Source organism: Lytechinus variegatus, chromosome 3 (genome assembly GCF_018143015.1).
Source record: "Lytechinus variegatus isolate NC3 chromosome 3, Lvar_3.0, whole genome shotgun sequence".
NCBI classification, from domain to species: domain Eukaryota; kingdom Metazoa; phylum Echinodermata; class Echinoidea; order Temnopleuroida; family Toxopneustidae; genus Lytechinus; species Lytechinus variegatus.
The window spans coordinates 25,188,605-25,204,346 of record NC_054742.1 but is presented as its reverse complement, the minus strand read 5'-3'; the positions used below and the strand labels follow the sequence as shown (position 1 = coordinate 25,204,346).

The 15,742-nt window shown below is 37.2% G+C and overlaps 1 protein-coding gene across 1 annotated transcript in view; it reads right to left on the bottom strand.

The window, feature by feature from the left end:
• The window catches only part of LOC121410595 (separin-like), a 44,358-nt gene extending 30,871 nt beyond the window's left edge, over positions 1-13,487 (bottom strand). Inside the window, exons 1-5 of the mRNA XM_041602784.1 lie at positions 13,330-13,487; positions 4,182-4,272; positions 1,804-3,274; positions 1,300-1,442; positions 178-380 (exon numbers count right to left, since the gene is read on the bottom strand). Of these exons, the coding sequence (XP_041458718.1) occupies positions 178-380; positions 1,300-1,442; positions 1,804-3,274; positions 4,182-4,250 (1,886 nt within the window). The 5' untranslated portion in view covers positions 4,251-4,272; positions 13,330-13,487. The remainder of the gene's footprint in view (positions 1-177; positions 381-1,299; positions 1,443-1,803; positions 3,275-4,181; positions 4,273-13,329) is intronic.
• Between the last annotated feature and the right edge of the window lie 2,255 nt (positions 13,488-15,742).

The window sequence follows — 15,742 nt, the reverse complement described above, 5'->3', positions numbered from 1 at the left end:
TAATCTGAAATATTCAAAGGTAAAAATATATACCATGACACAATAAGCACTTTACATAAATAATATGGTGGAGAAACTATCGTCTACAAAATTTGGCATGATGGTCTAAAAAATACACTGGACAACGGATTCTCCACTTACTATACAAAAAGAATCAATAAAGAGAATAATACGTACCTGTTTCTAAGATCTGGATCATCATTAATCTTCAATGCATCCCTCTTTGCCTTGACCCATTGCTCTGCCCTGCTTCTAACATCATCAAACTTAAGACCAGGAATAACCAATAAGCTGAGAGCAGCAGTTGTCATGGCATCACGGTGAAGTCCAGCTCTCCGCTGACAGTCTACGAGTAACTCATATTTTCTTGCAAGTTGGATCTACAAGAGCATTGACAATTCAGAACATCCAAAACTGAGATTGTTTGACACATAGAAAGCATTAATCATTCATCAATCAAACAAGGGTAAACACTAATGAATACTATATTACATGTATGCTCAGTTAATAATTTTACCTTTGCTATCACCAGGTCTGAAGTATATTACATACCGAACTTAATTCTAACATTTTCAAAAACTTTAATTTATCATTGCTTTCATACATATCATGAGCCAAGTCTTATTCCAATTAGCTATTGGATCTGTAGGTTATTGTGACATTGGACCATGATTGACCTTGGACATTCTAAGCGATATCCCATAATTCCTCTGAAAGGAATTATTCAGAGTTTATTTATTGGCATTCCATTATCTATAAATTAATCATTTAAAATTTAAGATCTACATTTAATACATGCATTACATGCAAGAACTAAATTGTCAAGTCTTATATGTAATTACTATTATGAAGACTACTTGACTTTAAAAGAAAGAAAATGTGGGAGAGCCAATCACGTCTCTGGTACCATCATACATGAAATTCGAGTCAATTCAGAGACCGATGCAAGGCATGTTTCGGAAAGGCATTTTAGCACTTTTTAATTGGTGATTTCCACCTTATGTATTATTTTCGTCATTTTCAAATGGCCTAATGATAATCCCCACATCATTACAGTACCTTTCCAGTGAAACATAATAAGACCATATTCATAATTAATATATTTCTCCACTAACTGTAATATCACTTATATATATTGTTTAGAACCCTACCTTTGAGGTGCAAGCATTGCTATCTGTTCGGTCAAGAATTTAATAAGCTATAACAAATTCACAACATGTAACAACAGATTTATTTTGTTTACTCAGTTGTGTTGAGCCTAGTAAAGAGAGGGGGAAAAGAACAAATGCAGATGGCTACCTCTTGAACTTTATGTTCATCAGGTCCTAGTTCAGTACTACACCAGCGCTGAAGCTGCTCACATGAAAGTCTGACAAGGCTACTTGCAAACCCATACCATGCTTGCTTGTAGCATAAAAATCCCAGATTGTATGCATTGCTACCTGCAATAAGATACATGAAGGAGATGCATCAAGGGTTATAATACTCTATATAACATATGTGCAATCTACACGACTTACAATACATCTCAGTTATAAGAAAACTGGTGAAAAAATGTTTCAGAAATACCTTTAATATTAAGCTAAAATGTAATTTATATGAACAGATAAAGTCAGCACAGCACAGCTGCATTCAGCATTTTAATAAGATTTTAGAACAATTACTTGAAAATTACTTTACAATTTTCTTAATTTGAAATATCACCAGCAGTTATTTTTCCAAACTTTGTCATAAAGAAGCATAAATTGATATGACTTTCAATATAATAAAAAAAAACGAACTAAAATCAAAATCTAAACTTACCAAGGCAACGGTACTCATTCACAGATATGACTCCACCTTCACCTTTAGAGACATCCTCCATAACTGCTTTGGTTCTCTTGCATATAGTAATTGCTCTGCTTCCAAACTGTTGCTTAACAATTTCGCCTTGAGTTCCTGATGAAAGGTTATTGAGTTCTTGGATGGTAAGGGTAGCCATGAAGTTTAAGGTGCTCAACTGCTTGTTGACCAGCCGGGTGGTAAAAGCGGATACAGACAATCCCCTGTAAACATCTGTTGGACTCTGGGCGGAAGATAGGATGTACCCTTTGTAGATTTCTAAGATCTCTAGACTGACAGAAAGTGCCTGGTAAGCAGAGCTATGCAAGTCAGATGGAGGGTGACTCTTTTCTTTGTTGATCACAACTTCTACTTGCTTCCTTAAGAAAGCAAATGAATCAACGAGAGGTTGGTAGAGGGGTGATGCCACATCAGAAGTTTCAATGCTCTTGGCGATGACATCACTGGAATGCTTCAACTCTTCCCACACATCCCCACTTCCAATTTTCGATTCCTTTGATTTCATACATTTTGATTTGTCTTTATTTCCAGTATTCAGTTTCGCAAGGGAAAGGGATATCCTCATCACATCACAGATTGCACATACCACTCTCGCAGAAGCTATTGTAAGTGACTGCTGCTTTTTACATTCTGTACAGGCTTGAATTCTCATCAGTATTTGAAGAACAGATTCAGATTTGTCTGAGCGAGTACAATACTTTGATTGCTGCAAACAAACATCAAGTACAGGACCAAGTGCCTTTGCCACATCTTTTAACTGTTGAGATTTCAATTTTCTCTCTAAAGGTGTTAAGAGTCCATTGGCAATTTCAGTAAAAAAGTGACATAGGTGTTCTGAGCTTGATGTATCTTTGCTGGAATATCGCTCCATCTCTACTCCAGCTCTCAAAGCAGCATTTGCAATCCATGCAGAGTCTTGATCAGTCAGCATCACGAAAGCAAGTGCTTGGCGTCGTGCATTCAACACCAAAATGTGCCTAGAGCAATTCTTTGTTGACTTCTCAATCTGAGCACATGCCTTCCAAAGCTGGTTGAAAGCCTGTTTAGCAATAGTGTCATACTCATTATCCATGCCATCAACAGTCTCAAATAGTGGACGAGAAGTAATGAGCTCGCTGTAAAGATACTCTGCAAAAGACAGAGCATCCATTAGCAATGTCTTGTTGACCAGCTGTAGCACAATGTGGAACAGGACTTTTTCCAAGGAAAGTGGTATTATCTCCATGTGTGATCTAGCAGCACAGATCCCCTCATAGCAGGCACGTGCCACATTCAAGACAGAAGACAGGTGTTGTGAACCAAGCGACAGGGATGTAATTGACTCGACACAACCACGAAGTATCTTCATAGCAAATCCTCCACGTTTCTTTGTCAGGTCATCACTGGTCTTACACTTGTTCTTGTGCAGCTTGTGTAGTGGATCCAGATATATCTATTAGTTTTTAAAAATATTAAAACATTATAAATATAAATATGAATCAAACTATCATCAAATTCTTTGAAAGCACAAAAACAAGATAATGTGCTAAACTGGTACTTTTGTGATAAGCTTTGGCACAATGTTTGCAAAGAAAAAGCACCTGGCATGAGGGAAATGTTGCTGTCCTTGCCGAAAACAAACTTAAATCACAAGTGGTAATATTGATTTTAATAGTATTTATGAGTAGTTGATGATCAAATGATTTGGGGGAAATGATGACAAAGAAGTAAATCAGAAGTTGAAATGATGATAGACAACGGGACATTTCTATGCTTGATTTAACATAACAATGTACAGTAAGTGATGGAATCAAGAGTTGAAATTTAAGATAAATTACACTTTACAAACAGACATAATATACATGCATACTGAGGTTGGGTCACACTGTCATACATGTACCAGGAGCCAGCCAAATTTTTGACATGCCTACTTGACCAAGCTGTTATGGATTATTTTCTACCAGTCCCCAGGCTACAAAATATCATTCTTTCAAATTGTAGCTTATTTTTCAAAACCTTTGAGACTAAATTAACAATTTTTGCCAATTGCCTGGCTACTTATTGTTGTTTCGAAGTGAAAGTAAAAAAATAATCTTTGCAACTGATCAAATGTTTAAAGACTTTGTATTTTGCATGCAATTGGTCTTCAAATATCATAAAAATAAATAAGAGAGTGTGACAGACCGTCCTCCTGTTAAATGACTCATATTTCATTGCCTAGTCTACATGTGTTTACAGTACATTATGCATAAATACTTTATATTCATCTGCATGCAGTTCATGTAAAGGCCAATTAACACTTATCAGATGGATTGACTAGATCTGTCTGCTGGCAGCCATGTACATGTACATGTACTTACCTTGACATCTGAAACAAGGGTGTCATTGGGGCCATCTTTCAAAGATTTCAGCAATTTTGCACCATCCATTTTAACTTCTCAGGTTTTAGATCTGTATATTTAATAAAGATAGTTAAGATACAGTATATAAGAATTTATGAGAAATTATAATAGCACATCTAGATACTGGTGGTAAGATGAATATCATCTCAGCAGGCCTAATCATGTAATGAAGTCTGTGGACTTGTCTTGTGAATTAGAAGCCAAGCTAGTACTGTTAACAAAAACTTCCGTAAGTGCAACATAAATCCATTCCCACAAAGCCATAGGAAGGTACAAAAAGTAAGAAACAATTGCAATTACCAAAATCACTCCTTGGCTTCATACTATTCTGTTTCAGTTCATATTGTAATATTAATATTTTGTAGGTAATTGTGTATTTATGGTGAAAGTTTGGTGAATTTTATGAGAATAATGTGTTTGATATGATTGAACTCATGAAAAGTGTTCGGTAATCCAATCCACTACCATAGTAATTATTAGCATACATGTACACATGCATAGGCCTAAACCAGGGAGCTCCGGTCCGCTTGGGCTGGCGGGCCGGAGCTTTGCGGGCCGTAACCCAGGGGGCTCCAGCCCACAAAGCGGGCCAGAGCCCAGGAGCTCACCGTGCATTTACACTGGGTTAAATCATGTTATAAAATAGCTGTATTATTTCAAGCATCGCGATTGGCCAATACACGTCACATGACATCCAACTTTTTTGTGCAGTGCAAAAGGTGCGCAACGAAAATTGACATTGCACGCTCAGACAAGCAAACCAGTGCGGTAGAAGTCCAACAAAACTGTACTGTAACTTTTTAGGTGGTCTGTCTTTGACAGATCACCTCTTAATTTCGTCAGAATTTTCTTATTTTTATTATTTATTTTTACGGATTTTCTTGTCGCCAAGTTATCTCAAAATGGACATGGTCAATTTTATTGAATTTCATGTCATCTATAGGATCTGTCATGGACACGTCAAAATAAGCTTTAGAAGGTCATCAGGTCATGATGACGTCATCTTTTAAAATCACATTATCAATCATATCTCCATTATCAATTATCAATCAAATTATCATCACATTAACTTCACGTCAAGGGTCATCCAATCATGTCATGAAAGGTCACCTGGAGGTCACGACGCGCGCGCACGCGTGCGTCAAAATTTAAAAATGCTCAAAATCACTTTTTGACCAAAGTAGAGTACGTTTCAGGTCATTTTAAGCATTTAAAAATTTTGCGCGCGCGATTCCGCGCGTAATGCCTTAACGCAGTGCAAAAACACCGTTTTTTTTACACCATTGCATTGATAATATAATTCTGAGCAATTTGATACCTTTATCGACCGTCTACGACCAATAATAACGAAATCAACCCCCGTTAAAGTTTGCAGCACGTGTGCGCGCGAGCTCTCACTATAGGCCATATATGGGCAAAAACATGCCTATTGAAAATTCACTGTAGCTCTTTAAATAGTCCATTGACTCCCAATTTTTTTTTCATATATCAATAGAGTATTAGTTGTAGATTTGATTTCATGTCACCATTGTTCCTAAATTATATTGTGACGTCATCAAAATGGCGCCTAAACTAAAAATTTCATTTTTTCAAAAATGACGTCATCAAATTTATGCAAATTTGGTTGTAACTTCTTTAATATAGATCGTTTTTCGCCCAGATTTTGATACGTTGTAGTTTAGAATGTACTCTTTCTCGTAAGTTACCATGAATATTCGTTTGGAGAAACGTATCATTGCGTAAAACAGCGATGAAAAGAGGCCTGTCATTTTTCTTCATTTTGCGTGTAATCTCTATGGGACATGACTTTTTCTCAAAACTAGATTCGACATTCCTCTATTTCATGAGCCATATCTCCATTTTTTCTTGTCAGTTTTCTTTAAGCTTTTAGTATGTTGTAGCTGAGATTCTAAGCTTTCGTCAGTGTGCCCTTCATTTTTTGATCAGATGCCGGGATCATGCCCGTATTTCACTTGCAAAATTGGACTTGTAATTCTCAAAATTGCTTACGTGTATTCTCTATGGGGAATATCGTGGCTTTGACTGCTTTCTAAAGGGCGCGGGTTCGAGTCCTGGGGTGAACAAGATGATTTTTTTTTCATTTTTTTTTCTTTTTTCCACTTCTTACATGATCCTTTATGATAATTAAAAGGTATAAAAGTTTAAATTTAGCAAGATAAAACAGATTATAATTGCTTTTTTCATATCACATGTGTTTTGCGTGTAATCTCTATGGGACATGACTTTCTTAAAACTAGATTCGACATTCCTCTATTTCGTGAGCCATATCTCCATTGTTTCTTGTCAGTTTTCTCTGAGCTTTTAGTATGTTGTAGCCGAGATTCTAAGCTTTCGGAAATGTGCCCTTTATTTTTTGATCAGATTCCGGGATCATGCCCGTATTTCGCTTGCAAAATTGGACTTGTAATTCTCAAAATTGCTTACGTGTATTCTCTATGGGGAATATCGTGGCTCAATGGATAACGCATTTGACTTGCTTTCACGGGGGCGCAGGTTCGAGTCCTGGGGTAAACAAGATTTTTTTTCCATTTCTTTTTTCTTTTACCACCTCGTACATGATCCTTCGTGATAATTTAATGGTATAAAAGTTAAAATTTCGCAAGATAAAACAGATAATTACTTTGTTTCATATCACATGTATTGTCATACATGAAAGAGACCCTTTTCACAGTGCTTTCATCTCCCGTCTTTCACAAGTATTCCATCCATAATGAGCATTCCGTCGTCATCATGAAGAAAATATTGGTCTGCATGAACATGGTAATAGTGATTACGATGGCGAGAATAAAGACAGACCACCTAATTCGTCGTAAATATTTGTTTCTGTGTTGCTATTTTATAAAACAAATAATGCACTTGCTCTGTCATGCGTAAATGTAAATGCATAGAAAGCTAATTTTCTCAGGTGGTGCACACTGCACTAGGCACTCGCTGTCAGCGGCTCGTGCAGTGCGGCACCTACATGTAGGCCTATCTAAAGAAACCTCGCATGCTCTGCAATTCCACTAACGCACTCTGTTGCATGCATTATTTATGTGATGGTGAGCCCCAAGTCTGCGCACCTAACAATTTGAGTTAAGATTTATTATGAATTTCTTCTTATTTCACAAAATCTTTTGGTTAGTAATGTTTCTTATATTATCAAAAGTGTACGAAATTTCTCATTGAAAGAATGAAAGAAAATATAAGATATTGAAAAGATATTGAAAGAAAATATAAGATATTCTTGAAGAAAACCTCGGGCAGTCATTTTCAGATTGAAAAAAAAAGGTAGGCCCCATGTCTACGCACTCATTCATTATCACTTAGCACACGATTCGGGGATTTTGATGAAAAAGGCTGCACTTTGAGGCCGTCATAGAAAACGCCCTAAATTCACTATTTTTCCACCATTTTGAGTCAGATTTTTTAATGAACATACCTGTCTATGAATTGCATGTGTAAAGTTCGTGCTCGTTGCGTATGTTCTTTTACTAGAATCGCACAGATGCGTGGGTGCGCAGACTTGGGAGACCGCGCAGCCATGGGGGAACTGACCACATATTATGGTAGTGTGACCTTAAAGGGGAATGAAACCTTTGGAACAAATAGGCTTGTGTAGAAACAGAAAAATCAAAGAATAGAAATAAAGAAAGTTTGAGAAAAATCAGACAAATAATGAGAAAGTTATGAGCATTTGAATATTGCAATCACTAACGCTATGGAGATCCTCCTATTGGCAATGTGACAAGGATGTGTGATGTCACTGATGAACAACTTTCCCTTTGGTGGACTATAAAATACCCTCAAAATGTCTCTTTTTGCTTTTTCTTATGATGATACAAACTCTTTATCCATGATGTATTCTTAAAAAATATGTATTACATGCCCTCATGTAGAAAGAACACATGATCTATGGATAGATGTGATAAAAGAGGCAATTCAAGTGAAATATATACTAAAGTAATGGGGAGAGTTGTTCACAAGTGACATCACACATCTTTGTCCCATTGCCAATTTGCTATCTCCATAGCATTAGTGATTGCAATATTCAAATGCTCATAACTTTCTCATCATTTGTCCGATTTTTCTCAAACTTTCGTTGATCTGTTTCTTTGATTTTTCTGTTTTCACACAAGCTATCTTCCAATGGTTTCATTCTCCTTTAATTCATGCATTACCTCATTTTGAAAAACTGATATCACCACCAGGAAGAGTGACTTCAAATTACTCAGTATAGTAATTTTTTTAAAGTAAGGTCTCTATTTGTGAAAATATTGGCAAAAAATCAGCAAATTTTGTTACCTTTTGCGTCTGCTCCAAGAAAATCCAACCTTCTCGACAAGCATCAAGAAATCGCCAGTTTGCAAGCAGAGGTCTCCAAATAAGTAAAATGTGATATAGTGAGTGATTGTATTACTGACCGGCCTTGTATTACTGAACGCGCACATCATTTGCAACAGAAAATAATCAAATACACTCAAACCTTTGCAACATCCTTCCAAAGGGAACTTGAATTAAAAAATGATCAAAAATGATCAAAAACACAATATCGAAGGCTTTATATCCTCAAAACAATAAAATATGGTCAAAATTGCTCATCAGTGACCTCTATTTCCTCCAAGTTGAGTGATGTTCCAGCTGGAGCTTTTCAACATACCTACCGTGAAACAGTTGTTTTCCCAACTTTTCCCATGGAAAACATACGTTCTGTAATACGATACCTTTTTTAAATTACCAAAAATTTCACTTGCAAGAGAGGTCCGATTGGAAGCTGATGTCGTAAAAATGAAAAACAATTTTGGCAAAATTTCTGCATAGGCTTACGTGTACATGATGTATTTATATTTTGTAGGTATTTGTGTATTAATGGTGAAAGTTTGGTGAATTTTATTGGAATGTGTTTGATATGATCAAACTCATGAAAAGTGTTCGGTAATACGATCCATCATCATCATCCGTTAAAGAGTAATAAAGTACAGTCCACCAGGTTGATCCACTAGTAGGCTACCATACCAACCGAATTTCTGATATATTAATTATCTTATGTACCTCTGTCTGCTTGATTTCTTTTCTGAATTCTAAATCCTTGCAAAACGATTGTGCGCATTAAGGTCACACTTATTTATGACACTTTTTCACCGAGCGCGCACTAGTCGATCGTCATGGAATTTTGAGATCGCAATTCCAATAAAACCTGTGACCTACTTTACAATTCCGTCAAGCAAATTTCATGAATTTGACTTTCTTGGGATCATCATCTTGCTTTCCGTTTGGACCTTGCCTGGCCCTGGTTTGACTGGTAATACCAGTAATGATAATACCAATGTTATTCATGATATTTTATTAATTTTTGTGAGCCGTGACTGAGAAATTTTTGATTGAAAATCAACTTCATGACGATATAAAAAATGTGCGCAAATTATGGTCACCCCATCATACACAAAAATGAGAAATTCTATTCAAAGATAAGAGTTAGGTTAGGCTAAGATACTTACACTACTAGTTACAGTTAAAAAAAGAAGGGTTCCTATTATTCCTATGCTATGTGCAGACTCAGACTTAAGCCAGGGGGCTCCCGGCCGCGTAGCGGTCGGGAGCCCAGGATCGTACGTGCAATTTGGCATACTCACCTGACAAGCGTGAAGTATGGTCAAAATAATTCTCCGAATAAATAGTTATAACAGAAATCAAGCACTTACCACAATTATATGGATGATGGTCTAACGAGTGGCAGTTTTTCTGACATCTGGGCACAGACTGGAACCTCAAAAAATGAAAAGTTCTCTCCTTCTACCTGTTTTTTGAGGCTCCAGTCTGTGCCCAGATGTCAGAAAAATGCCACTACACTCGTTAGACCATCATCCATATACCGTAATCGTGGTGCTTGATTTCTGTTTAAACTATTTATTCGGAGAATTATTTTGACCATACTTCACGCTTGTCAGGTGAGTATGCCAAATTGCACGTACGATCCTGGGGCCCGTTTCTCAACACCTGGACAAGTTAGTCATATCTTTATCCACCAACCACGGAGTTAGTTCCAATCTTACTAAACCCGTTTCTCGAAAGGCTTCCTAACTAAAATATCTTGATATCGATATTATCGGTAAAAAGAGCAAACGAGACGTAGCCTTAGTCACAAAATAGTATAATTTTCAAAAAGAAAAATTATAACAAAATTGCAAATATTGTGATGAATTGGGAATTTCATCTTTTAAGAATAACAGCACAGGTATATTATTATGCACCATACATACTTAGACCATGAAGACTTGAGCATTCAATTGCTGAGAAAATGGAATTATGAATAATTGATCTCGTGACTAAAAAATCACATGTCGACGCTGAGATGGGTACCCCCGGGAAGGGCCGGGATATCCAATTTTAATAGTTTACGAAAGTAAAACCATAACGGTTTTCGTTGTAAAATGATGATAATTATACAGTATTTTACGATTCCAAACATCATCAAAATATAGTTTAACAATTTTCTTTTAAATCTTAGATACTGAAACTTACTTTTTGACAAATTCTATGCGTAAATTCGAGATAGAATTTATCAAAATGTCAATAGGGGTCTGAAAACGACAAATATGAGTCCATTTATGGATGGCCTGACGTGGTAGAATCTTTATCAAATGAATTATTTTACTATTTCAAAATGAATGGTTGTGTGGAGTATTACATAGTTATTACCAACAGTTTTTGTAGATTCTTTGTATTACCATGATCATAGAATGCATTATCCAACTTGTTTTTTGATGTAATTTCAACATCTTTGATTGATTACGTAAGATTATAATTTTCACATTTCTAGGCACGTTTGCATGTCATGACATAGTCTACCCACATGATGCCACGGCACTACGTCAAGAAAGAAGTTGTGACAGGTTCGGAGGTGTCATAAATATTTTGTGAGGTTGTTGTACCCGATCTTCATGATCTTGGTAAAGAGGGCTTCGTGAAACGGTTAGCGGACAAGTAGCTCACTATCTCCGATTTAGTCATGAAGTTAGACTTATGATGGTGTTGAGAAACGGCCCGGGCCCCTGGGGCCTGTTGCATGACGAGATGAGCGATACGTAGGAACGTCCTAGGACCATTCTTCCGAGATAGGAAGATTGGCGACAAATCAGCGCTTTCCGTTTCACGAAGGCAATTTTGTCTTCCAAGTCCACGACATCGTTTGATATCGATAGTATCGGAAAAATATTCAGTCTTCATCGTCACCTGAACCTTTTATTTCAGAATGACGACTTTTCATAAAATCATTTATTTCAATAAAAGGAGATCAAATGATGTTTTATTTATTACTGATTTTAGAATTTAAGTATGGAGCTTAGTTTATGAGGTAAAAAGAGAAAAAAGCCTGAAAGATTCACAAACATAACTGAATAAAATCGAATTTTTCATTATTTCACTTATTTAGAACATGGTGTCCTTTTAGAGACACCTTTCATTGATATTTCAACGAAAGAGACCCTTGTCCGATATAAAAATTTATTTAACTAAGTAGTTTCGACATTTTATTAGTTCAATATTCTGTATTTCTTATAGAATACTTATGTATGATTATGATTTAGCAAATTATGCGTTAATATGTTATTTGTTGAGTAAAAATGGGGTTTGAATGGAGTAAACAAAATCAACAGTGTCTGATTGTATGAGACTAAAGGGGAAAATATGAGAGGCTGCGTGTGAAAAATATAATTAATTTTATTTGTCAGATATAACGCAAGAAATACAAATGTGAGTAATTAGAGTATAAACATACCTCAGTTGAAGAGAAGGAAAATATGAACATTCCTGCAAACATTTCCAAGTGAATAAAGTAGTGCTTTGCAATAATAATCAAAACACAGAAAAAGTTGTGCAATCCGCAATGGAGAAAATACTATTAACAGAAAAAATGCTAAAAATTACAACGATCACAAACGTTGGTCATATTTAAAGTTGATCACTTGATTTATGGAAGTTTATATAATATAAGGTTTAAGAATATACAATATATATATATGTTCAACATTTCAAAGTTAAGGAGTAGAGACTACCGTGATTCTTTTAACATGACATAGGAGCCGAAAGGGGGCCTACCCTATGATTTAAAATGCGCCTCTTCGTATGGACTTTATTTTCTTTGATGAACTTATCTTCATGTGATGGATTCGTTTATAGGCCTAATCTGTATCTTAAATTTTTATTAGCTATTTTGATACTGCATGCAGGTTTTTGTTTTGTTTCATTGTTTCACATCTCAAGTTATCCCAAATCCAAGAATTAATTTTCATTGATTAAAATTAATCTCATCAAAAAATAATAATCATAATGAAAATTAAATAGAAATAAATAAATGATTTAGATGTTTAGCATTTTAGTTTTGTATTGTTTTTTTTTTGCTTAACGTTATGAACATGTATTTTTTCCTTACAAAATTTCTTTTAAAGAAGTCTTTCATGTTTTTCAATTATCTATAATGAGAAAGCATGAGGGGTCAGAGAGATAGTGCCGCCCATTTCGATAGTTCAAGTTTATTTTTTTAGTGGAAAAGGGGTGGGGATAGGACGGAGGGAGAATAAACGAAGACATATTTTAAAAAAATATTTGGGCCTACATTACCCCCGGAGAAGTTAAAATGACATCCGTTTTGGTCTTCTTGTCGACGTGAAATTGATGACAACTAGCCCCCAAATAAAAATAACTTGGCGCCATTCCAGATAAAATGCATCATCAACCACCCGTGATATGTCAGTGTGGCTTGCCGTAAGGCGTAAACGCATTTTCTCTCAATGCCGACGGTGCGGTGGCAGGCGGTGTGCAAAGAAGATCATGCCTACGTAGGACATGTCTGGAGGTGTCTTTCCAAGGACCATTCTTCGTATCGCCCAAATCGGCTTTGTGAAACAGTTGAGCGATATCTCGTTCTTACATAGAATGGTTCTACGAAAGACCATTTCATGCAACAGGCCCCGGGCGGTCGGGAGCCCCCTGGGTGAACTCAGAGTTAACCCAGGCAAGGCCAGGGAGCGCCGGCCCCCGAACTTCCGAAGCGCTTCGCTTTCCGGCGCTCCTAACTCAGAGACAGAGTCAGACAGATCTTACTTACCATCGTCGATCAATCAAATTGTCAATTTTATTTGGCAAATCCGGCTACGCGAAATTTCATTCATTCGAAGAGGATTTCGAGAGCTATGTCCCCGGCTATGATGACAAAAAAAATAGCCAGTGAGTCTCTTTGATCAAGCTTTGAAATGGCCGCGAACAACTGCTTTTGTGCAACTCTTTTTTATTGGCTCATTTTACGGACAATGAAAAAGTTCGACCAATGAACACTCTCGTTTCTTCTATCTACGGGTACTGCTAGTCTGCTTGCTGAAGCGCACACATTACATCTCACAGTCCGAAGCTCTCGATCTTCGTTCGCTGCGATGCGCTGCATGCTCGGCCTGCCGGCCGCACGTGCACTGTATACCGTATCGGAAAAGGACTCCGATCGTCGTCCGTACCGTACGCGCACACACTGCATCTCGCACTCGTTCTCGATCAACTCGTCCGATCAACGGTTGTTGTATAAAGTTCCCAAAGTAAACCGAACAATTTGAAGTCGTCGAACACTTCTGGCATTGGTTTACTTCTTGAACAGTCAATCTTAACTGCTCTGCAGATTTTATCCAGGATGGTGAAACTGACAGAAGGAATGGTGCTCGCTAAAGCACGGGCATCAGACTTGGAAAATGTCAAAAAGCTTAATTGTTGGTAAGTCGTTAACTCTCCAGTGCAGCTGCAGTCTAGCTGAGCTATCCTGACAACCGCTCACGTCGCGTAGGTTGCTTCCAGCCCCAGCGCTAGCGGGGCTCGGAGTCTGACTCGGAGTTGAATGAAAGAATGAATGAAAGTTCAGTGACAGTGTACCGTACTGTAGACCTTTGGGTGTTGTTGTTAGGTCAATTTTTAAATGATTATAACACCAAACATGAAATGAAGATGGTCCCGAAAAGTCATGACAGGGTAACAGAGATGCCAAGTTCAAAGACCAGCTATGCTAGGCGTGAGATTTTCTGTGAATCTGAGTCAGAGATCACGGACATTGTGTACAATGTATATGGGGATAGGCTGTGATAGTTGCGTGAGACAGAGATTTGAGGGGATGAACAAGAGTCCAAAATGCTTGAGTTTCACGCATAATGCGTGAGACTTGGTAGCTCTGTAGTATAATTTGTTGAGATGACAATAAATGTGAGGCAATCCTGTGTTTTAGGGGTCTAAATTATTTTAGGTTGCTAACTTCAGGCAACAGCTCCACGACCGAACGGTAGTTCAGTAGTGCGTACGTACGTGCCGGATATGGCGGCACCGTTAATGCCATTATTATAGGACTACTAGTATACAGCTACACGCCTATGTAGGAGATATAAAGTTGTATTTACCAATGGGGCATCATCATCATGCAATATATAGTGGCCGGGGGGGGGGGTATAGAAATAGAATAACGGTATACCTAAAGCCTTCGGGTTGTCACGTGACCCAGGACTAGTCATGGCCGGGTGGGGGGGTATGCAATGAAGAATGCCATGCAGCATGCCTTGGTTAGGGGATTTTATTATTTGGGGCATAATACACTTATGGGTGAAGGATGAAGAGTATTATGTCAAACTATAATAACGGCATTAACGGCCCGGCACATGTATGCACTACTGAACTACCGTTAACAACAATCGTGGAGCTGTTGCCTGAAGTTAGCAACCTAAAATAATTTAGACCCCTAAAGTACAGGATTGCCAAATGTGATTGATCTGAACTCTTAACTTAATCTGATTGAATAAGTTTTGGAGCTAACGTCATTTTTGTTAACTAGGGGAAGCAATCCAAATTTCAATACCAAGGGCAAGGCCAACATCATCAGACTTAAAATCACCCATTCAATGGGTGATTGGTGTTGGGATGAGACTGAGAGCATAAATAAAAAGGCCGCTGAACCGAACTGGGTTTAGACTTAGAGGAACGATACCGATTGCGTTATCGATAGCACATGACATCACGCCTCTGCGCTGCTAAATCATCTCATGTTCATGTGAGAAGTCTTGACGGCGAAAACGAAATGGGAGAGAAATGCATTAAATTCTCATCGTACAGAATACTAATGCTTTAAGTTTAATTCCTAATTCCAATTCGAAAGAGTGAACATCTTCATCAAAATATATAAAGATCAAGTTATTTGTACTCATCCTAATTATAAAAGCAAATTTTACGAGGATGTTTTATCGTGTTCGCTGCCTGCGCTTGTAGATTTTTCCAAATTACTTTCTAAAATTGATTGTCTGGACACACAACAACTGGGTATATGTGATCAACACATTGCTACAGTAGTTTAAAATATTCCTCCGAAAAAGAGTGGTGGATCAAAACACAGATCTATGGAGAGAGAGAGAGAGAGGTTGATTACTTAATTGATTGTGGCAAATCTGTCACTTTTTACTGTTTGTTATCATGCCAGCATGCTTTTCATTGATTTTTAAAAA